The sequence below is a fragment of the Mytilus galloprovincialis genome, chromosome 8 (genome assembly GCF_965363235.1).
Source record: "Mytilus galloprovincialis chromosome 8, xbMytGall1.hap1.1, whole genome shotgun sequence".
Classification (NCBI taxonomy): domain Eukaryota; kingdom Metazoa; phylum Mollusca; class Bivalvia; order Mytilida; family Mytilidae; genus Mytilus; species Mytilus galloprovincialis.
Window position 1 is genome coordinate 32,168,905 of NC_134845.1, and position 25,722 is coordinate 32,194,626.

Sequence of the window (25,722 nt, forward strand, 5' to 3'; positions counted from 1 at the left end):
GTTGGTTGGACAAAAATTTTAACCTGAATCGGGAAAGACGGACGTAAGGACAAACGAACAGATTCACAAACCGAAAAACATAATGCTCCTTAGTAGATCATAAAAAGGATTAAACAAAAAATATTGTTCATCAAAATACTGATGCAGCTATCAAACATAATAATCTCCTTCGTCTTTTCCATGACGTTATTTCAAAATTATGTATTTTCTTTCACATGCTGAATGATAAAATACAAAATAGATATTAATTTTACTGACAATGCAAACTTGAATTCAACTAGAGGCTCTAAAGAGCCTGTGTCGCTCACCTTGGTCTATGTGAATATTAAACAAAGGAAGCAGGTGGATTCATGACAAAATTGTGTTTTGGTTATGGTGATGTGTTTGTACATCTTACTTTACTGAACATTCTTGCTGCTTACAATTATCTCTATCTATAATGAACTTGGCCCAGTAGTTTCAGTGGAAAATGTTAGTTAAAATTTACAAATTTTATGAAAATTGTTAAAAATTGACTATAAAGGACAATAACTCCTTAGGGGTCAATTGACCATTTCCGTCATGTTGACTTATTTGTAAATCTTACTTTGCTTAACATTATTGATGTTTACAGTTTATCTCTATCTATAATAATATTCAAGATAATAACCAAAAACAGCAAAATTTCCTTAAAATTACCAATTCAGGGGCAGCAACCCAACAACGGGTTGTCAAATTCTTCTGAAAATTTCAGGGCAGATAGATCTTGATTTGATAAACAATTTTACCCTGTCAGATTTGCTCTAAAGGCTGCGGTTTCAGAGTTATAAGCCAAAATTTACATTTCACCCCTATGTTCTATTTTTAGCCATGTCGGCCATCTTGGTTGGTTGGCCGGGTCACCGGACACAATTTTAAACTAGATACCCCAATGATGATTGTGGCCAAGTTTGGTTTAATTTGGCCAAGTAGTTTCAGAGGAGAAGATTTTTGTAAAAGATATATAAGATTTACGAAAAATGGTTAAAAATTGACTATAAAGGGCAATAACTCCTAAAGGGGTCAACAGACCATTTCGGTCCTGTTGACTTATTTGTAAATCTTACTTTGCTGAACATTATTGCTGTTTACAGTTTATCTCTATGTATAATAATATTCAAGATAATAACCAAAAACAGTAAAATTTCCTTAAAATTACCATTTCAGGGGCAGCAACCCAACAACGGGTTGTCCGATTCATCTGAAAATTTCAGGGCAGATAGATCTTGACCTAATAAACAATTTTACCCTGTCAGATTTGCTCTAAATTTTTGAGTTATAAGCCAAAAACTGCATTTTACCCCTATGTTCTATTTTTAGCCATGGCGGCCATCTTGGTTGGTTGGCCGGGTCACCGGACACATTTTTTAAACTAGATACCCCAATGATGATTGTGGCTAAGTTTGGTTTAATTTGGCCTAGTAGTTTCAGAGGAGAAGATTTTTGTAAAAGTTAACGACGACGGACGACGACGGAAGACGACGGACGACGGACGCAAAGTGATGGGAAAAGCTCACTTGGCCCTTTGGGCCAGGTGAGCTAATAAGAGATATGCCAAACAATGTATTTATTATTATATTGTACAAATAAATATTATATATGTCTTTTATACTTGCATAGCAAACTTTTCAAGAAATGAACAAATACTACTATACTCACCTGAGTATCAATGCCTAAAGTAAGCATCATAAGAAAGAAAAGGACCGCCCATAACGGTGATACTGGGAAAGTTGATATTGCCTCTGGATAGGCCACAAAAGCTAGGCCAGGACCTTTAGAATAGACAGAAGCAGTTAATAAAGCTTATCTATAACTAAAACGTATTGGGAAAAAACACTGCTTAAAACCGTAAGTTATCTTCGCAGTAAACAATTTCTCATCATATACTGTTCATGGTGAGGGGTTTAGCTCTGTGTTATTTTAAATAGATTACTGTAAAATTATCATAGATAAAGTAAAAAGGGCCAAATGAAGTACATAGTTGAAGAGCATTAAGAACCCAAACATTTCGAAAGTTTCTACCAAAAACACAAATGGTCATCTATTTATGGAATAGAAAATCCTTAGTATTTTGGAAATTCAAAGTTTTATTCAATTTTAAGGGACACTAGCTGCCAAATTCATGTTCACTGATTTGACTCAAATTCTCATATTTTATTTATAACAATGTAAAACATTTTTCCAAACTATCAAAAGTATAAAATAAACAATTTACAGGACATAGTCTTAATAAGATATAGCTTCGTTTCGTGTGAAATTTAGCCAAGACGCCATCTAATCACTATCGAGTTGACATTCTATGACCATATAGGCGATGTAAACATAAACACAAATATAAATGGAGTAAGCAACTCGTGCAATTGGACTTTTATAGGTCTGTTAAATTTTGTATTGTTGATTAAAATTGGATGTTTATCGTCGTTTTGACCTTTACAAGAAGGATTTTTTGTGGATCGAATCAGTCAATCAAATTATTTACATTTTTTTCACTTTCAATGTTGACATTCTTTTCCTTTAAATAACCGTACACGGACAAAATACATGCGTTATTATATCTTTCTACGGGGTTAAATTGGAGTTCACATGAATATGGATTTAATGAGGTCAAATTATTCACTTGCAAGTGAATAATTCATTATCAATGTTTATTAGCTTAATTTGACAAAATTGAACCATTTTAGCTGATAAAAGCAAATTATTATTTCACTATTTTACTTTCATTAATAATGCTTTAGATTTTATATATATATCGTAGCTAGTGCCCCCTTAACAGTTTATTTATTATATTTTGTATGACCATATCAATGATAATTCATGTTAACACAGAAATGCTGACTTCTGGGCTGGTTATACAATCCGTTTCTTCGCTTCGTTTTATTGTTTTGCCAAAGTTTTCCGATCAATACAAAGTATATCACACTAGGAGTTTGTATATATTTCAATTTTATAACAATAGAAATTCAGGAAACCATGGAAATAATAACTCATTAGCCAAAGAGTGCACACATTTTGAGAAAGAAAGTAAAAAGTGGGAGTCACTGAAATTATTATTTTTGTCGACATTTTGTACAATACAAGTAAAATAAGCATGTATAAGATTCTAGAGACATTTGTCAGATTATTTTTTTTTAAATATAAAGATATTTTTCTGCTTGGAATTTAATGATAGGTTGACTTACCTAATTATAATGCACAGCATACCTTTGAAATATTGTATGGTTACCTGTAGATAACAACAATTTTGATTCTTGTTTTGAGATTTGCCTACACCTCTTGTTTATCATATACAAAATTGTTCATACTGTTAAGAATATACTATCTCCTAGCCACTATAAAACGAAATGTTTTTTGTCTACAAAATTACTGGTACTTAAAGCACTAAAATAATTGATAGATTTTGTAGAAGCTAGGATATTCATAAAATCATTATGTCATGGAATCAAATTTGTGGGATTTTTATTAATCGCTCTGATCACTGACTTAAACTTGATAATTTGCCAAGGTCATGATGTGTTAATTTGAAGTGTCCAGGAAAAGGGAAATTACCTCACGTTGAGCACCCCAAGCAAAAATGATATCGTTCAGTTCTAATATCTAAACCATCATTTAAGGAAGTTCGCTACTCAGTTTCAAAACAACAAGCCTTTCATAACACTAGTATATATTGATAGGCGTTAGATAAGGTAACCAAAAAAAGCAAAAACAAATGTAGGTCAAAGTGCTTGTTTTCGAGATATCAGCCTTTCTCAAAAACTATTAAAAAAATAACAAAGCTTTTGTAAGACTTTAACAGATGGTATATTATTATACATATAAAAGATTTATCAAAAGAAAATTGGGTCAGCGGGCATTCAAATGGATAAACCCAGAGGATTCCGAAAATCTGACAAAATCCTAAAACATTGACAAGCGAACATCCTTAAGTACACCACACTCGACGTTTTGTTAGAAACACATTTTTATATGGGTGTATACCTTGATCTACAACTTCAGCTACCTGCATTCCTTTAACATTTGCCATGTATCCTAGAATACAAAATGCAATAAATCCCGCCAAAACACTCGTTCCACCGTTTATAAAAGGCACAAGAATGGCCTCTCTGAAAGATGAAATTTAATTATGTTTGAAAATATGATGTCATTTCTCTGAAAATGCTGAATAAATGTTAAAATGGTTTTATTACATCATGATCTTAAACATGACACCTGGCTACGTCTTATGTAAATAGATAACACAAAGACTAGCAGACAGTTCTTTCCATCTGAAGTCATTGCATAACCAATCGAAATGTGACCACCAGCCCCTGTACCGACTGAGTGTTATTCCAAGACGTGTTATTTTGTTAAATGTTCTAACTAGTGTTTCGGGGATGAAAATTATAAAAGATATGAATAAAATTGAATAACAGCACTTAAATTAAACAAATATTTATGTATCTATGTATCTTTAAATAAATTCAATTCCAAGTACTACCATTGTAATATTGAAGGAATTCGTTCAAAAAATAAACTTTTAATGTTAAAACACAACGAACAAATAAAGGCAGCACTGGTATACCGCTATTCGAAATTCATAAATCGACTTAGAAAAAAAAACAAATCCGGGTTACAAACTAAAACTGAAAGAAACACCAATGTAAGAGAAAAACTACGACACAACAGAAACACATCAATAAAATGTAACACAAACAGAAACGAACTATAATATAACAATGGCCATTTTCCTGACTTGGTACAAGACATGTTAAGAAAATAAATGTGACAAGAGCTCATATACATATGCTCTCTTAGATGTCGTTATAAAGTTATTTAGTTTGTTCGGATTTATTTTGTAACCCGGATTTGTTTTCTATCAATCGATTAATTATTTTTGAACAGCAATATACTACCTTGCCTTATCTATATTGTCATATCCCTATGTGCACTACCTATATATCCCTATATGCACTACCTATACTATGTCTACTTTCCATTTGTTTTTCCTTCTTTATATATTCCTTTTACTTATAGGGATTAAAATTATGATACTATGTTGACCCCAATTTTTTTACTTTTCTCACTATTATGTCCGTTTTTGACTCACACAATGTCGTCAACATAAAACAATTGTATGTGACCCTTACACAAATGAGAGGTTTTGCTATGTATTATACTATACTTTAATCATTATTTTAGCATAAGGAAATGCATGCACCAATCGGGAATATAACAATTGTTTTGTATTCGTTTGCTGTGTTTGAGCTTTTGATTTTGCTATTTGTTAAAGAACTTTCCATTTAAAATTTTCATTGGAGTTCCGTCTTTTTGTAACATTATTTCTCCATATAACAGACTCTCCGATATTTGTTATTCGTCATTCAGAATTGAAAAGTAATATATTCTAACCTGTATAAGTTGTGATTGAACCGATTAAAACTGGCAAAAGTAATATAACCTCCCCATCCAACAGCTGTCGAAAAGAAAATCTGTAAAGCAGCCTCACCCCATACCTAAATGACAAACAAAAACATATTTTTCATGACAAATGGATAGATTGTGAAGAGAGATTGTCAAAAACAGGGTAATTTAAATCATATTGCTACGATATATGGCTAAATTGATGCATATTTCAACAAATAATGTATCATGGTACTAATAGAAAAAAAAATATTTTAGGAACAAACAACTCAAGGCAAAGTTCATTCTGTCGGAATAGTATTTGACACATCGTGAATTAATGTTTTGGGCAAGTCCACATAAGAGGAACGACAATTTCTTCGGGAAAAGGGAGGTAAGCAGGTATCAAAAATGGTACTGTCATATTATAAAAGAAAATACATATTCTTCTTTACACAAGACAATGATCTGCTCAAATTATTCGACTGCAAAAAAATATTCTTGCCAGAAATTAGTCTAAAACAGCATAACACCTATATAACTTCAACTTACTTGTGATGAAAGCAATTTATTCCACTTTGGAATGAACATAAATTTGATACCATCAATAGCTCCCGGTAGAGTAACTGCTCGTACCAGAAAAATTAGTAATACAACATACGGAAACGTAACTGTTACATAAACTACCTGAAAAAAAATTTTTGAATGTAATAATAATTTAATCAATTTTTTTTGAAAAACTATTAATATCATTTGTTTCATCATTTGATTTTGTCATTTGATTAGGGACTTTCCGTTTTGGATTTTCCTCAGAGTTTAGTATTTTTGTGATTTTACTTTTGAGTTATCGAAATATGTGTGTTGTGTGTGTGAAAACATTGTACACAACATGCAGAATGAAAACAAGCAAAATTATGTTGAATAAATTGAATTATTTAAAAACTAAGGTTCCATCTCTCTCATCAAAAGTTGACCTGTTATGCCGTTTCAAATTCTAATCGGTCCCGTTTGATCACATAGCTCTTTATATTGATAAAAAATGTTGTAACTGTTGTAAACCTCATTTTTCAATATCCTTCTGGTGAAACTATTTTGTATGATATCGTCTTATTTGCAATCATACCGCCTCTCACAATGTTTTCATACTTCACATAGCTTCTTCCTTTGTCCAAACAAGATATGCTTTGTATGTTCAATTAAGATGCAATACAAGACCCCTTTAAATGCAAGACTTAATATATATAAGTATGAAAATGCAATAAACATGTGCATACAATTAATAGGCACTCTTTATTTGACCTATATCAAAATAAAGCATCACTTATATGATCGGACCAGTTTATTTCATATTGATGTTTTTAGAATTCATTTGTCGAAACAACAACTACAAAATGTAAGCATTGCAAAAAAAATTCTAGTCTATATCATAAAATGCAATTTCAAATACCTAAAGTGACTTATTACCAATGTACTATTCGTTTTTATTTCATCAATTTATTATTGCGGGCCCAATTTAAATACTTTAAATAATATAAGATAACAACGGTCGCAGTAAACTTTTAGTTTAAGATGTTATATAATTCTCATTTTTTCATACTTTATCTACTTTGTTATTTCAGTCTATCACTCACTTTACATGAGTTTTATATTTGCATATGAATAATTAATAGAAAATTGGATATATCAATAACATTTGTATAATCTGAGAATCCAAAGATCGAAACTTTCAACGAGTGACTGAACAACATATATATGAATTCAACAGGGCGTGCAGTGAACGCTGCGACTGTTGTTTGACACGAGTTCAATATTGTTCGGTATGTGATTTGGTGCATTAAGTTTTATTATCATTACCTTGACTGAGTGTAAATAAGAAAATGTAAGGATATCTTGCTTGTGTAAGCGTTCACACTTCGTTTCAATGATACAACGTCCTTGACAAGGTCTTATGGACTCAATCATATGATTTCTTTAACATGTGAAATAATCAATTTTGTAAATGGGAAAAACAATTTTTTTCAATCCAACCAATCTTATCATTATATTCCTCAAAGCATTCAACTAATTCTAAAACATAATAATTTTAATTTACAACTCACCTTGCCAGATGATTTTATACCTTTACATAAGCAAAGAAAAACAATTAGCCATGCGATAAACAAACATATTAAAAGTTCTAGTCTGATTCCTCCAATATTTTCTATACCATCAGTGATCTTTAATACTTTGTGTCTGAAATGTATTGAAAGGAAATATGATTATTTATTGCTACACCAAGCATAATTTATATGCGACTGTCAAACAAGTGAGAGGTTTAGCTAGCTATAAAACCAGGTTTAATCAACCAATTTCAACATAAGATAATATCGGTAACAAGTCAGGAATATGACAGTTGCTATCTATTCGTTTGATGTGTTTGAGCTTTTGATTTTGCCATTTGATTAGGGACTTTCCGTTTTAAATTTTGCCCGAGATTTTTTTTGTTTATTTTGTTTTTGTTTTGAAAGTTGATTAAAACATACAAAAAGCTGATAATAAGTTTAACTTTTTGTAAACCTTATCAATACCCCCTTCCGACAAGGGCATAGATCCAATCGATACCGTCATGTTACAATTAAGTATAATTTAAGTATTGTCAATATTCTTGTGGAACAACTAATGAGACAATTGTAGTGTTTTCTTTTTCTTTTTTGCTTTCTTTGCTCTCTTTATCAAATAGATATAACGAAAATAAATTAATTTATATTGTAAAGAGGTATTAACCCAGACCATAACATAAACAGGTCTTAGAAATTATATCGGTAATTAAAATACTGAATATTAGCCTACACATAACTAGGTTTCATTCTCCCCTTCTATTGTAACAGACACCGCGATTTTCGTAAAAAAAGATAATAAAAGGAAATATATGAACTGTCCACTACTAGAAGTAAACTTATCAACGAGTAATCATACCTACAACAAAAAATAAATTTGTAATCACTGTCGAAATAAACATATACTATTATTGATTTCTTCAAAAGTTCATATCCAAATATATGAAATCGGATACAATTTTCAAATTACAATCGCATTCATACAACTTATTCCTTTCAAGATTCAATCATTTTCATTATTTGTTTGTTATACTGAATTAGATATAATTTCCTCTAATAATTTGTTCAACAGGTTTTTTCTTTAAATATTCTGTTTAAAATACTTTCAGTGTCTAAATCAAACCTCAATTTCCACCAGACGAAAACTTATGTTCTTTTGTGTGCAAAATACCGCCAACTAAAAAAAAAAAAGATATTTTAGTACGTCCAAACAGTTTTTTTTTTTCTTCCGTTGGAAGGGGATTTATTTTATTTATCATTTTAATAGGGGTTACTTAAGTCAAGTATTATGAAAAATCATTCTGTATTCTTACGTCCAAAATTCCTCACTGGCAGTTTTCTTGGTTGCGTTTGAAGTTAATGTGCCATTTTGAATACCAAATGAGCTATTATAAACCGTTCCATTTTGAATACCAGATGAGTGATTGTGTACATCATGGCAATTGATTGTATTCCATTCGTTGTTGCAATGACTCCATGGAAGCACTGACGTAAATGATTGGTAAAGAAAATACAGCACCCAGGAAATAATAACATTGACGTACGTACAGTATATAGCTGAAGCAAGCAATGTGCCGTATCCAATACCTTAAATACAAATAAAACACATGTAATCTTTAAGAACAGAAATATAAAAAGACATGTTTATTCAGTCATAAGATGACGAAAAGTTAATAACATTAAAAGCCTTTCACAGTTTTAGTTGTCATATAGACCAGTATAATTTGATATTTAGATTTTACATTTAAAAAAAAGTAATTCATTAAATGACATGACTCAGCACACGTAAACAAGAGATAATAGAACAGAAAATTCGGTTTATATTCTTTTAAACATCTATAGAATTATTACAGAAATAAAAAAAGTCAAAATCGTCTGATAAAAGAGTACTATTTAGCCAGTTGTACGTTATTTGAATACATATTATCTAATTTACATTGAACGTCGCCAAATGAACTAAAATTCGACGAGTGAGCGAACTAAGCATATATGTAGGAATTCTACTGAAGTTGCATTTATATTGGATAAAACTTATTTTAACACACGATTTATTTTTAAATAAGTTGACATATGTTTTGTTGACCTCTTACAGTTCATGTGTTTTCTTCGGTTTTATATGTGCTCAAATTTGTTTTTGTGTATTCAAATTATGGCTATTAAACAGCGGTATACTATTGTTGCCTTTATTTATACCCAACAATAAATCAATCCAAATTTATCGAAGGTTATGATGTCTCAAAAATAAAAATAATAACAAAATAATCTTTTTTTGAAGTTTTAGTCTTTTCAAGGTTGAATCTGATGTGACACATATTTTATAGAAATGTTTTGGAAATGCATTTAGAAATAGATAGGTATATATCTTCTTATCGTTTTATTTGTATATACATGTTTTTGGCAATCAAATCCCTTACCGTTACTCCCAATTATCAAAACAGGGAAACCTTATCAGAATTATTATAGCTTATAGATGTTTTTTTATACACAGTCTGTGTAAATGAAAAAAAAAAGACCATTAGTTTTCACATCATGTAGTTAAAACGGAATTTCTCAGCGTGACGTTTTGCTTTGTATGAACTATTTAATAAACGTCAATTGTTTAAAGCAGAAGTACAATTCCCCAAAGATCAGTTGTTTTTAAGAAGAATACATCTAAGTTTTCCTGATTAAATAATTCATAAACTGAATGTATTAGTCAAATGATCTCCGTACTACTGGTTGTATTTTGATGGTACCATCGGGAACTTGCAGTCAATATTGTATTGTAGTTTTTTCTACAGTTTATGTAGCAAAATTTTAAAAATGTCCTGTACCAAGTCAGGAATATGGCCATTGTTATATTATAGTTCGTTTCTGAGTGTGTTACATTTTAACGTTGTGTTTCCGTTGTGTCGTTTGTTTTCTCTTATTTTTGAGTGTGAATTCACATTACTATAAGACTTGTCACGGTACTTATCTATCCCAAATTCATGTATTTGGTTTTGATGTTATATTTGTTATTCTCAAAGGATTTTGTCTAATGCTTAGTCTGTTTCTGTGTGTGTGTGTTACATTTTAATGTTGTTCTCTTATATTTAATGCGTTTCCCTCAGTTTTAGTTTGTTACCCCTATTTTCTTATTAGTCCATGGATTTATGAGTTTTGAACAGCGGTATACTACTGCTTCTGTGATGTTTTTTGTTTAAAAAATAACTCATTTTCTAAAAGCTGCAAACTAATATAAACTTGGAGGATTCGTAGTCAATCGTAATTTGTAATCAGCTATTATACCCGTTACACAAATGAAAGTCTAATCATGTGTGGTAAAATCAAGGATATAGCAGAGTTTTTTTTATTGAATTATATACTGCCTAAAGTTACAGTACATATAAACCGAGACAAATAATATAATTGTTATGCCTCTGATATAGATCATCAAATTAAATTTAATAAAGGTGAATATGCACAAAAATAATGAATGATTAGAAAAAATAATATGGATTATGGTGCATATTTTTTTCAAGACAGATGATTTTGATCCATATTCATAGTAGATATATATCTAGACAACTTAAGGGCATACGATACAGTTATAGGGGAGGTAATGACGTTGCTAACGTAAATTGTTATTTTCGCGACGTCAAACGGTGACTTATCGGGAAAAGATGCAGTTTTCGGCTGATTTGTATCATTCAAACTGATTTAACTTGAAAACGAGTTCATGGACCCCACTTTTTTAAAATGACATTTGGTTTGATTACGTAAGAAGATTATGTGTACCAATTTTCGTGAAAACGTAAATAGTGCATTTTTTATTTAAATTTGATTAATTTACAGCAAAACAATGACGGGGTTTTCTTACATTCATGATCATTTGATTAATTTCAGTTATTTGTAAAAAAAAATGTACAAATTTATGCAATATTTATATAACACATAAATTACAAATAATTTAACAAAAAACAGATCGTGTTTATCTTTTAAAACAAAAACGTTACGTATTTCTATTGAAAGGAATAATACGGCCACAAATCCGTATTTTTAGGAAATATCTAAAATTTGAACCTCAATTTACTCAAAAAGTAACACACGAAGGTATATTTTTTATTACATATTATTTGATTTAATCACGTTAAAAATAGCCTACATGCAAATTTTCATCAAAATTTAAATACGGGATCAAAGCTGTATTGTATGTCCTTTACAACCAATGTGAATTTGTGCAAAAGTCAATGTGTTGATCGTACTGAGTAAACCTATTAGGAGGGGGTTATACTCTTAATAATAGTGTTTACCTTTCAAAAGTGGCGATATCTTCCAAACCGTTAATACACCACTGCTTGAAAACTGACCTAAAGCATACTCAATGAATATTAACGGTAAAACACATATAACCAGGAAAATTACGTATGGTATCAGAAAAGCACCTGCAAAGAATAATAACAATATTTATTAAAGTCCTAGGAATCTGTGATACCTATACATACACACACACACACACACACAAAAGCAAATTAAAAGCATGGTATATTTAATCAGTTATTTTTACATCAAAGAGAATGTTACCTTAATCTATGTTAAGTATACTACTTCAGTCATACAACACACTACTTTAGTGTAAATAAAAAAATTCTGATATATGAGGAGGTGCTCATAAGTTGTATACCAGTATATAAATCGGGAGTATATCGATGTTCAACTGTCATACATCAAATAAGAAAAATGAATCCATGTTACACATACAAACTGAGGGCATCATGAGGTAATAATACTTTGAAAACTTATGTACGACAACTGCCTGAAATTATTCTTGCCTTTTGTGGTTCGAGATAAATTTTTGGGAAACATTTACGAGTAACGAAATACGAATGGTAAGTGATCGGCTTTGCTCAAATCGACTCTTTTTTTCTGGGTTTTTATTTGAATATGAAATATTTTCGGTGTGGTAAAGGTGAATGCCACAAAACGATATGCAAGTTTTGTGTTGATAACTAATTAAATATCATGGTACTGAAAAGTGTGAACAAAAGTTCAAACACTCAAACAAATGGAGAACTGCCGTATTCCTGACTTGATACAGACGTTTTCTTATGTAAAAAAAATGGAGGATTAAACCTAGTTTTATAGCTAGATAAACATCTCACTTATAAGCCAGTCACATGAATTTATATATTATATTTACAAAGATGTGTGATAAAAGCAAACATACATATGTAAAAATGTAAAAATAAGGGTACAGCAATCAATATTGTGTATTAATCTTTATCACTTTACAACAAACAACTCACAGAATGTTTGAAATGATAATTTGTTTTAGAAATGAAACAATGCCTTATCCAATAAGACACTTCGATAATGTATTTATGACGTTAAATTGGGAAAGGAGCCATCGTGTTTACAATCTCATAGACAAATCTTCGAAAAAAAAGGTTAAATGAAGGATTGGTTACATACGAACGATTTTGAAGACTGCGTTAGATAAGTGATTGCTCAAGTATTCATGTTTGGAACTAGTAAGTAAACAATTGAATGTTTTATAACCAAGCATCCATCAAATATATGAGTGACAGGATTTTCAAATGTGTATTTTTGTTTTTCGGTCAAAGTGAACTGGGACAATAGTAAATTTTCAAACGATTTATACTGCCTACAACTAAACAATAATAATGCAAAGAATATTTCGAACCTCCACCATTTTTATAGCACAAATAAGGAAATCTCCATATATTGGTGATGCTGACGGCATATCCTACACAGGACAATAAAAAATCCAAATTTCCGCTCCATTTGCCACGACCATCATCTTCATGTTGGCTTTCTGTCTGACTCTCTGTCTGGCTTTCCGTCTGCAATCTTCCGTTCTTTTCCTAAATTAATACACAATATAATTTTTTTTTTAAATTTGCAAATGAACGACTGAGGTTATGGCTCTTTATTCATATGCTCTTCTCAATACCCCTTACTTTCAAAACATTCGTTGTGAGGACTCTCGGATAAGTCGAGGTATCGTGTCAGTCCCCGAAAAGTTCCCATTCGACCATACTTTTTAACTTGGATAAATAAAGTTGAAAGTGTTTGATTCAAAATCTCATTTCACACGTCTAGTATGTGTCGCAGTTTCCCAGATAAAAAATGAAAATAAATTAACCCCGATATAAAAAAATATGTGGAAGGAAAAGATTTTTTTTAAATTTGAAGTACTGACTAACTATAACTCTAAATCGTTTTTTTTTTTTTTTTTTTTTTTTTTTTATTCATTTATTGTGTATCGATATGAGTTTCTTAAATTATTAATATAAATTAGAATGTTTGTGTTATTTTATTGTTTGTCAACAACTTTGATGATTGACCATGCCTGAACGCGAAGTTTGTGGAACACAATATACCTAGAATACTTATTGAACGCATTTATCGACCATTCTCTATAAAATCTGTTAAGCTGAATGAATCCCTAAGAACTTATCAAGCCATGACGTATTTAGTCAATAAAATGGTGTTTTCATAAACTGTGGATTCATTATTATTCGTTGGATACCATAGCCAATTTTTCGTGGATTTCGTGAGTACAGTTAACCACGAAATTAAATGTTCAACGAATGACAATATTTCCATAGGCTTGTACACAGATCTCGGCAAAACCACGAAAGTAAATATCCACGAATTTACATGCGTTCTTCTGTCCACGAAAATTAGTACACACAAAAATAAATGATTCCACAGTACTTGAATTGGGTCGATATTGTTGCTGGTGGACTGCTTGTCATCCAGTGTATTATCAACTCGAACGGACAAGATTTTATTCTTAAGATATCCGTTGATATTTTTTATATTGTATAGAAACTTAGGTTTAATATCCCTAGGCAATAAAGAGCATAATTATACCAAAGGGACATTCAAACTCATAGGTCGAAAAAAAACTGACATGGCAAAAAAACATATATAGACAAACAGACAAAGTAACGACAGTACACAAAACAATACATAGAAAACTAGAAAATGTGCAACACGAATCTAAACACAAACTGGGGGTTATTTCAGGTGCCCCGGAAGGTTAAGCATATCCTGCTCTAATTTGTGTACAAATCCAGTGAAAAGTATAATTCGGTAGGTCACATTCGGAAAATGAACAATTGGAACATATCCGTCTTTATCTGTAAAACAGATATTCCAGAACTTGGAACTCTTGGGTTTAAGTATCTTCGTTTTGAGCAGGAACCATATATCAAGAATAGAATGATAGGAAACACAAGCACTGACATATCTCCGTATGCAGGTGCTGCTGGAATGTTGCTACATAGAAATTAAAAGTTTACATTTGGGAAGCTGAAATCTACTCTTTGTATTTAAGTTTTGTTTTCATTAGACCCTCTCTCTAGATGGAAGACAAGATATGAGGTATCTGTTATATCCTTTATCTTAAGTTCGATGGGATAGATGCGTTCAACATACAGTGTAGTCACCAAAGTTTGATTATTTAGTGGGAGAATAAATCTTGTTTAGCGGAGAGTGGAGTTAAAGGATACTGCTAACTTCTTTTCGTTCTTCCTTAAAAGTTCCTGTATGACGTCTGCATTTCATGAATAAAAGGAACAAGTCGGCAAGAAGAGAATCACAGTTGGTTCTCATTGGAATGCTGATTGTTTGATGAAAAATCAAATCCTCCAATAGCAACAGAAACGTTGTCAACTTAAAAATCAAGCATCTTGATTATGTCAATTTCAGAGATAAATTTGTTTAAATAAGAGTGGTTAGTACTCTCAAATATGTTTTGATTTTTTTAGTATCCAAATCTGACATTAAATAGATTTGCATTTTATACCCCTTTATATCATATAGATCACCACGTTTGCTCTCTCGATCTCAATCACGAATGCACAATTTAACATTACACAGATAATCACCGCGTATTACTGAGATACTGAAATACTTCTTAACTATTAAATGTATTACAATAACGATCAGTAATGCATTGTACACAGGTGAAACTTGGGTTTCTCTAGGCAATATATCTCATACCTCTTTACCTCAACATGAATGATGTTTTCAGTAAACGATATATCAACATGCTTTATGTAAGAATAAGAATGTTATTTACATGGTGAACAGTTTAAATATAAGGGGTAACTTTACAATACATTTCTGTGGATTAATTCATTTTCGTTCGTATCCTACGAAGCCCCGTTATGGACATATGCGAAGTAATAATTAAATAGCGAGATCAATATAACAATACTGTACGAACACGTTATTATTTAGTGTTTACAAACAGTATAATTGTCTAATATCTCCAGTTCTAAGATATACCTATACTTCAATCAAAGAAAAGGTTAGGGGTAACATTGGAGCAGCCAGTAAAAAGAATATGTCTTAATGATTTTAAGGGTTATCAGTATTGCATTGTAATAAGATTAGATTTTTTAAAGTATGTTTTATTTTATTAGAATATGTTTAGGCTATCCGTCCTTACGTATAGTTTTTCATTTGCTTTAACAATGACAAAATCGTAACCTCTGTTATTTTAGTTTCACTGGGAATAAAATTGTTTTTACGACCAGTCAGGGTTTCCTTAAATAAGAAATTAAGATGCATTTATATATATAAAAGGCAGAAATAATATACATCCTAGAATTACAAAGCAGGCGCGTAGCTGCCTTTACGCAAAAAATCATTTGCTTGCACATGTTTTTCACAAAAAAAAAAAAAATCAAAAAAAATCCTGAAATTGAATTTCGGATAGTCTTTAGTCTTTCCGGATTATCGTGTCTGGCGGTGTCTGTACTTGCAACTACAATCACGACACAAAGTTTAACCCCGGTAGAAATAAAAATATGTACATCGTTTTCACAAGACGTTACTGCAAAGAAAATACCAAAGTAAAAGCTACTACCGAACGGTCATTTAGTTCATTACGCCGACTGAAAACTTATCTCCGTTCAACCATGGTACAGGACAGACTATCTTCGTTGGCCCTCATACATGTTCACAGAGAAATGGATATTGACACCGAGAGAGTTCTGAGATCATTTGCCTTGGCAAAAAATAGATATATGGACTTTGGATATTAACTAGTCTATACTTTAGTTTAAGTCTTACATGCAGTATTAACATTTAATTATACAGGCTCAATAAAATCACCTTGAAAACATCTTAGATTTATTTCCCTTACTTATAAGTCAAGACTTAAAAGTAGCCGTTCGATTTCGTATTCCCATTGTCATTTCGTCCAAAAGACTATTGATTCACCTAGGGTATCTGTGTTACAAATGACCTTCTACCGTTGTCGTAGAAACCTCTCATTTGATTTTAAAATGACCCTCGTGAGAAACACCACGGGTGTCTTGCAAGAAGCAGGACCTGCTTACCTTCGGAGCACCGGAGGTCGCCACATTATTTCGGGGTCCGTGTTTTTCATCTGTAGTTAGTTTTCAATGTTGAAAGTTTTTGCTTGTCATTTTGTGTCTTATCTGTTCCCGGGTTTCCAAATTACGAAACCCACTAGGATGTTACTATCGTTTCTTGAAATATGGTATAGTAAGAAACAGATAGGGTATTTATCATTTTCATCATAAAATGGTCCAAAAAAATTTTCGCCTCGCTCCGCTCGGCGATATATGCTTGCACTTTATTTCAACTCAGCTACGCCCCTGCAAAGAATTCGAAATATAAGTTTGGATGGTAGATTTAGAATATATTAGTAATCTACTTTCAATTGTGTATCAAGGATTTTGCAAAGAGTGTGCACCAAGCAGCGTTAGTAGTGGCACTTGCAATAAAACTATACATTAACATATTTATATGTATTTATTTTTGTGTATTCAATACTTCTGTCTGTTTTGTCATGATCGTATATTTTTGTAATCTATATTTTGCAAGTGCATAATTTATTCAATAGTTTATCGTGCATAAACTATTGATAAAAACATTAAATTTCTGCTCTATAGATTTTTAATTTAGAAATAGGATGATAAAAATATTAATAATAGGCATGTATGAGGTGTTAGTGTGTAAACTACTTGGAAACTGCTCTGTTTCGCATTAATTATGGGTTTTCAAGTTGGTTAATAAAAAAAAATGTTTAAAAGCTTTCAACGAGACGTTTTCCTAAATATAGCAAATAACTGTTTGTATTTTTAGTCAATGTCATGCATTTGAAAATTGTATTTATTGCGCCGTATTAAAAGATTGACAAATTGGCTTCATTGCAATTGTACGCTACGTGGAAAATTGAATACCCACCAGATGAGTGTAATATTATTTCAATCCCCGAAAATAGAAAAAAAAAGAAAACAATCACATTCATTTACTTTCAATTACACATTACACAATCCCCTTTTATAACATGTAACAACAGTAAAATATATGGGAGTAACAATCCGTTCTAACTTTAAATAGGAAGTTCACATACACAAAAGAGGGGCGAAAGATACCAGATGGATATTCAAACTCATAGATTTTAAACAACATATGCAAGAAAACTAATAGAACTCTAAGCTTTATAAAGAGGAACCTGAATATTATTCCAACATCCATTAAGATCACTACCAAGTTGCTTGCTCTGTTTGGTACTCTTACAACAAGACATCAATTGTATTGTAAAATATTAAAAGAGAAATGCCGGCTATGTACGGAAACAGCCAAAGCGTCAATTGGTAACATGTTACAACACCTTGAATGACACAGCCTCTTTGACAGTAGAAAAGATTTACGATTGGTAATGCTGTATAAAATAGATCACGAAAAAGTAGAGAGATAATTCAACAAATCGGATAAAAAAAACAAAAACAAGAATGTGTCCATAGTACACGGATGCCCCACTCGCACTATCATTTTCTATGTTCAGTGGACCGTGAAATTGGGGGTCAAAACTTTAATTTGGAATTAAAATTAGAAAAATCATAGCCTGGGGAACATGTGTACTAAGTTTCAAGTTGATTAGACTACAACTTCATCAAAATCTACCTTGACCAAAAACTTTAACCTGAAGCTAACGGACGCACGGACGGACGAACGGACCAGACCAGAAAACATAACGCCCCTCTACTATCGTAGGTCTACTATCGTAGGTGGGGCATAATAATTTGTACTTTATAAATTAGTAAACTCGTTTATCAAAAAGGTCAAAATCGAATACGGAGTCTCTTATGCCAAAATTCAAAAAGACTAATTTCGTTGTTGTTTCAACAAATATATCATAATAACTCAATTGAGTGAATGATTTCTGTATGTATGTTCAAGACAAATATACGAAAATACTATTTTACACAAGGTACCCCATAATCCTTGAAATATAATGGCTTGTCTTAAATATATGAAAAGATTATCATTTCATCATGAAAATCTAAATTTGTTCTGGTTGAAGTATAATAAATTAAAAGCACTGCACTGCTGATTATATATCAATTTTCAAATGTTGGAAAAATTGTGTTCCTTCATGCACCTCTATGTACAAAGTTTGGTAAAGTTTTTTTTTTTTAATCCACATAATGGCTCAGGAGGATGCGCTTACATTATTTATCCACAGACAGACGGATTGGACTATTACTCTTACCCTCTCGAATTTGTTTGTGAGGTTAAAAAATGGTTTAACTTATTTCAATCTGTGGCGGTTGTTGTCTCATATGGAGTCATACCAAATCTCTTCGTTTATTATTCCTGAAGTTTCATAAGCAGAAATTGTAAGTTTAAGATGACTGCTCTTTTGTACTGCCCAAGAAATATGTGATAGTCAACTATCGTGTATATTGACTAAACAAAACAAACACAACGAAGATGTGGTATGAGTGTCAGTGAGACAACTCTCCATTCAAGTCACAACTTATAAAAGTAAACCATTATAGGTCAAGGTACGGTCATAAAAACGGAGCCTTGGCTTCTTATTCGGGCAAAACGCAAATTAACAATTAGCTAAGAATGGAAACGGGGAATGTGCCAAAGAGACAACAACTCTATCAAATAGCGGTAAACAACACAAGGCCACCAATGGGTATTCAACGCTGCGAAAAAATCCCTCACTCAATTAATATCTATTTAATACCACCTAATGCGAGGCTTTAAAGTCGCTTGCAATTTAAAGATTTTTCGGTGGCATTTCCCTTTGGTCTATTGTTTTTTCTCTCTCATCTTTAAAATTTTGGCCAAATGTCACGCATTTGCTTCGTGATAACTGGGCAGTACTCCATAATGACCAGCATTAAGGTTGCCTTACCATGTTTTAGGTGAATTTATCCACTCAGAAAATATCCCTTATGTTACTATTTATACTTTAAAACAACTTGGTATAGAAATGATTGTCTAATGTTTTACTTACATAGTTTATTACACAGAAATAAACAAATACAAGTACAAGTGATTAATCCAGCTCTGGAACATAACAAAACATCTAATAAACAAAAAATCCTATTATATATATCTAAAACAGGTTGATGAGGTGTCATATATATGTCAAATAAAATGTATAACAAACATCGCTGCAATGTTTAACTATTTTAGATTTAATGCTTGACAAATGTGTAGTTACTTTGATTTATGCTTTCGTGTGGATAGTACATTTAAGTATACAAGTTGTAATGTTGTACAAATTATAATTTGTACAGATTTTTTGTACAAGTTATCAGTGTTTTATGAACGGCTTAACACAAATGGATGATGCATTGTTTCGAAAATTTCTGTCATATTTTCACAACTTCGTTATACAGTCTAATACTGAGCATTGATACAAAAAACATTATAAGACCACAAAAAAACTTTTTATGGGTATAAATATGGTATAAGGAGAAAAATAAAATTAGAATTTAAACCATTCAGGTATGCTCATTTCCAGTTTGAGGACAACGAGACTAGCACTAACTGCCGTATATAAATCTGAATTTACATTAAACTAGTACATTATAGAAGATAAAACTGTATCACCTGGTGCAAGAAAGTATGTGTCAAAAAAATTATAACTTGTACAAAAAACCCTGTACAAGTTATACTTTGTAAAAAGTTACATCTTGTACACAACATATACACTGCATAAGTATATATTACGGATTACAAATGTGTCGAGGTTTCCGATTGGATAACAACACAGAGATGTCAGTATATATTCAGGAAACTGCCGGGGTATATACGACGTTTTTATCCCCAATTGGAACCTCAAAAACGTCATCATAGCACCGGTTACTATGTGACGTAGTCATAAGCTATCAGACTGTCAGAGGTTCACAGAGGGAAAATAATGACGTGCTTCAGTCAATAATACATTTTTGATACAAAATCACGCAGTTAACACTTTTAATACTTTAATTTGATGTTAAAAGTGTTATTATAAATTATTACATACACGATAAAATTATGTTCACAGCAAATTAGAAAATCCTTCACGTATGCCGAACATATCAGGTTGGGTTTTTCAATATATATGTGTTGTCAACAAAATTACCTGCACTGGAAAATAACATTAAGTCAGGGGTAATCCGTAATATATGTGTAATTCAGGTCTCAGAAAGGGTATATACTGTGACATTCCCGGCTTAGGGCTTGTATCCCCTTCGCCTTCGGCTCAGGGGATATAAACTCTAAGCCGGGAATGTCACAGTATATACCCTGTCTGAGACCTGAATAACATATAATGTCTCTGGTTCAATTTTCAAAGAGCATAATTGTGTTAAATATTTATAATTTATAATACAGTATAATTTATTCTTTATAGCTTCTTATAAATAGGTAATGATTTGTTAGTTGCTTTGAATTAATTTTTAAGAAATAATTCATGCATGAACTCATTGCATGAATTTGTTACAAATTTATAATGTCCTAGACAGTTTTATGTTAGAATTATATCCCGAGCGTTAGATTGTAAAGATTAGTTATATGGTTCGCTACTCAACCCCTACGAAAACCAAGACAGCTTGAAGGACACCGGATTTTAACAAGCTGAAAATAAAATTCATAAGCATAAATACATAAATAAATCAATACAATTATAAATGATTACTGAATGCTGATATATGCTGTATATTTAAGTTAAATACCAAATAATAACAAAGACTCTTTCGTCCGACGACGATCCCGTCGGCCAGGAACAACCAACCAAAACTAGTTAACTCGGTCAAACTACATTAAATACTAAATATGTAGTGGCAAAAAGTTGGAAACTTGGTCCAAACCGTTTGCTCGGAAGACTCCAGAGGTATACTTGGTCAGTATAAAAAAAAAATGGAATATAGATAATTATTCGAAACAAAACACAACTAATCATGAGCAGAAACATGAATTAAAACTAAAAATGTTACATATCTGAAATATGTAAAATTAAAAAATAAACTTGACACTACGACTGTTGGGTAGAAAATATTTTCCCGCACATGAAAATTTTCACGTGACTAATTTAGAAAAATTCATACGCATCGTTGATACAAATGTTTCCCGCTATTCGTTGAAACGCAGGAAAATGTAATTATATGGTTCGCTACTCACCCCCTACGGATCCTTAGAGGGTAAGTAAAATATGTGCAATACGGAATCAATAACAGTGTTAAAATCAAAGTGCTGGATAGCACCTCTGGAAAGTTTGCAACTAATATATGTGTATTATTTCAAATAGGTCATGTAGGTTATAGACGTGTATTATTTCAAATATGTATTTAATCACAGTTTTGATTTTTCAAACTAAACTATTGTCTTGCCAGCAATTTCCAAAATTCACTTTTAAGGCCCCATTTATGGGCATTATGTTTTCTAGTCTGTGCGTCCGTTCGTCCGTCCATTCATCTGTCTGTCCCATTCAGGTTAAAGTTTTTGGTCGAGGTAGTTTTTGATGAAGTTGAAGTCCAATCAATTTGAAACTTAGTACACACTAGAACACACCCGTGATATCTTGGGTCTGTGACTGAATTAAAGTATATAACTATGCGTAAGCCTTATTTTAGTATTGGGGTTGTCATCTGATAAAGTCATGCAGTATATAAGATGCACAGTTTTCTCTGCTTTCAAAATCTTTCTGTTTGAATCCGTCAACTTGGATCTTATCAATTATTGGTAATATTCATTACTGTTGACAAATTGGACCTCGTTATTTTAGTATTACAGATGTTCCCTATGATTTAATCTTTCTAAATTAAATGCCAAATTACAGTTTTTACTCCATTTTCACGGTCCACTGAACATAGAAAATGATAGTGCAGATGGGGCATGCGTGTACTATGGACACATTCTTGTTTATACTTCTAAATCTTAAGACCGTTTTAATTTCACCTGATAAATGTATAACCGAAGAAAGCTACAAGTCAAACTTATATATAAGGGTATATATACTTGATAGGGTATACTGAAAATTTCACCCCTTTACACCTAGAATAGTAAAAGTGACGCCAACAAAATTCAAGCTTGACTTGTGTTTTGTGGTTATAAGCATTGCGTATAAGTTTCATAAAATTTGGTTCAGGCAAACTAAAGAAAACAGAAATCAAGTTTGGGATGTATGGATGTACGTACAAGTAAGGGACGTACATACTTATAGAACTTGAAAAACAAGGATTCAACTCATTATGGTGGGGCATAACAATAGTAGTATGACCTCAGGAATAAAAAGTTTATATACACTAGATTCATACAATGTTGATCTGAGGTGCTTATAACCCTACAACACGTTTTAGTTTCTGCTGTGTAATCACCATTGAGGAAATGTTATTTGAATTTTTTGTTTTGAGCCATTTATTTGATATACTAGTAATCATTGCATCAGTCTTAGGACGACACATTGTTAATTATACATGTAGGTCAATCTTAAAGAATTTTACTGCCCCAGGAATAAAGTGTGAGGATAAAAAGTTCTGGATCCGCTACTGCATTGTTAAGCACTAAGAAATTCAGTTTGCTAGTACAATGTACATGGCCCGTGACAAATGTTATTAAATCATTTTTTACAGCACTTGTCTTTAGCTTGATCTCGGTCTTGATACACTGAACTATAATATTCTAAGAAGTAGATGATGACTCGGTTGTTTTTAAATTATACTGATGCTATGATACTTATTGTCATTAAAACGTTTTTTCTGATGTCTGTTGTCAGTTTGATGCACTTGAGCATGCTGAACAAGTGAAGGTCCTCATATCCACATTGGAATGTGAAACAGTTAGTATTCAAATGATGTTTGCTGGGAACAGTATATCTAACATAATAATATATATGTTCCTGATGTTTGGCATCAAAACTGTCAGATCGATGTCAGTTTTGACAAAAACAATACACTTTTCTATTAAAGCCGGTATTTACCTTATTTACATGTTCTTGACGTGAGACATAAGCCATATAATTATCGATTATTTTATATTCTATCGCTTGTGTATTGTTAAATAAATCAAACCATTATCACTTGTCAATTATCCCACAACTTGGTCAAATATCAACTTGTTCTCGCAAACCGGACTCTTTCGATATTCTCGGGCTTTTACTTATTCAATAATAAACAGTTGTAAATATCGTTCATAGTAAAAAATAGTGCGGGAAAATGTTCATTCATGAAATATTCATGAATGAAACGCTGCCTCGCGTAGATTTCTTTTGATTTTCTTCAGCCAATGGCCGATCCGCAAAGTAGTTTTGTGATACTTATTTGCAAAATGAAGTTAAATTCATCTGAATTGTCGGTAAACATTTATTCCTTTTTTATTCAAGCTGTAATCTTTTAAAAAGAGTAGCAACTCAAAATATCCAAGAACCAGAATTCGAACACTAGTACTACATTATATTGGAGCAGAACATTGCGACAGTCTGTCTCACTCGAAGTTAGGCCGACGCTATAGCAAACTTTCCAAAAATGTAAAATTGAAAGGGTTGAGGGGGTCAGTAGTGAATCGTAAAATAATTTTTATCGGACTTTTCCTGTCGCGTTTTGTAGAGAAATAAAAAAAGAAGGAAATACAACCTCAGTAGACGTTAAGTCAAACAAACCCTTTACAATTTACTTACCCCCTACGGATCCATAGTAGGTCACCACGTGAAGGCGTTAAACCAATAACAACGTCATAATTTATCCGCGGTGCAATTAAGTTGTATTTTGTGACAGGAAAGATAATAGGTAAACTCAATTTCAGTGACAACTGAATTTGTCAAGCATTTGTCAAGCAGTAACAAAATATTAATAATAGATGTGGTTTATTATTTGCCAATAATCAACCATTTTATTTTTAAAAAAACAATTATTGATTGAATTGCCTGTGTAGAAAATATTGATATTTGATCAATTATTATACATAAATTGTGATTGTTTTATCAGTATTATAATAAATTTAACTAGAACTCGTGGCAATTACTACAGCATCACTATTGAACTAGAACTCGTGACAATAGAACCAGCAAATAAAACAATATATCATAGACAAGTTTCTACTTTTTGAACAAAAAACATTTAATTAAAACCTTCCTAGCCCATAATATCTGTTGAAGACGAGAGTAAAGTAATGTGTGTAAAGTTTTTGCACTGAGCGACATTCATATCAGATAAAAAAAAATGTATTTGAAAGAAACTACTTATAATCCAGTTAATCTAGCATAAATTTGACCCTAACCTTAAAGTAGTTGCAACAGGAGATTTTTTAGTTTACATCTTTAGCATTATACTCCAAATAAACACAGAAAAAAAGTCCAACAAAATATAACTTGAGGAAGACTAAAAAAATCACGATTTTGAATTCCTATGGAGATTTGCATTGAAATGGGAGATAACTCTGCAAAAACGGCAGAAATATCAATACAAATTGATACAAAATTATAACTTTCCCGCTTCTGTTCAGCAAAATGTATTTAAGAATTGAATGCTTCTTTTTGTAAATTTATTGGGGTGTAAAAGCGTTGACCGAAGTACATTTTGTATGAAGCGCAGAATCGCTTCATTCTAAAAATGTGCGCACGGTCAACGATTTTACAACCCTATAAAGTTACAAAAAGAAGCATTCAATACTTATAATTACATTTTTAGCTATGATCATGTATAACACGAATTTTATAAATTTTTGATTAAATTCACCTGTGCACTTTATTGTTGGACCACGTGTTATCATGAATGAAAAGTTGTATTGAGCAATGCAACTGCTTACGGAATAACACGTGATGTGCAGTTAGCCAATCAGAATAAAGTATTATAATGAAACATACATCTAATGTAATTATTGGTTCTTGATATTTAGCAGTCTTAAGAGTATAACAAACAACTCCAAAGCTGTTTCCATATCAAAGTATCATTCTTCACATCAATTTTAAGAAAATCAA

The 25,722-nt window shown here is 31.7% G+C and overlaps 1 protein-coding gene across 2 annotated transcripts in view; it reads right to left on the bottom strand.

Annotated features, from left to right (window-relative positions):
• LOC143085577 (sodium- and chloride-dependent glycine transporter 2-like) overlaps nucleotides 1-25,722 on the bottom strand; it is a 39,532-nt gene that overhangs the window by 3,850 nt on the left and 9,960 nt on the right. For both annotated transcript variants that reach the window (XM_076262024.1, XM_076262023.1), the window contains exons 2-9: nucleotides 13,156-13,336; nucleotides 11,765-11,896; nucleotides 8,804-9,077; nucleotides 7,494-7,626; nucleotides 5,947-6,081; nucleotides 5,404-5,507; nucleotides 3,994-4,118; nucleotides 1,678-1,790 (exon numbers count right to left, since the gene is read on the bottom strand). In XM_076262024.1, the coding sequence (XP_076118139.1) occupies nucleotides 1,678-1,790; nucleotides 3,994-4,118; nucleotides 5,404-5,507; nucleotides 5,947-6,081; nucleotides 7,494-7,626; nucleotides 8,804-9,077; nucleotides 11,765-11,896; nucleotides 13,156-13,336 (1,197 nt within the window). The remainder of the gene's footprint in view (nucleotides 1-1,677; nucleotides 1,791-3,993; nucleotides 4,119-5,403; nucleotides 5,508-5,946; nucleotides 6,082-7,493; nucleotides 7,627-8,803; nucleotides 9,078-11,764; nucleotides 11,897-13,155; nucleotides 13,337-25,722) is intronic.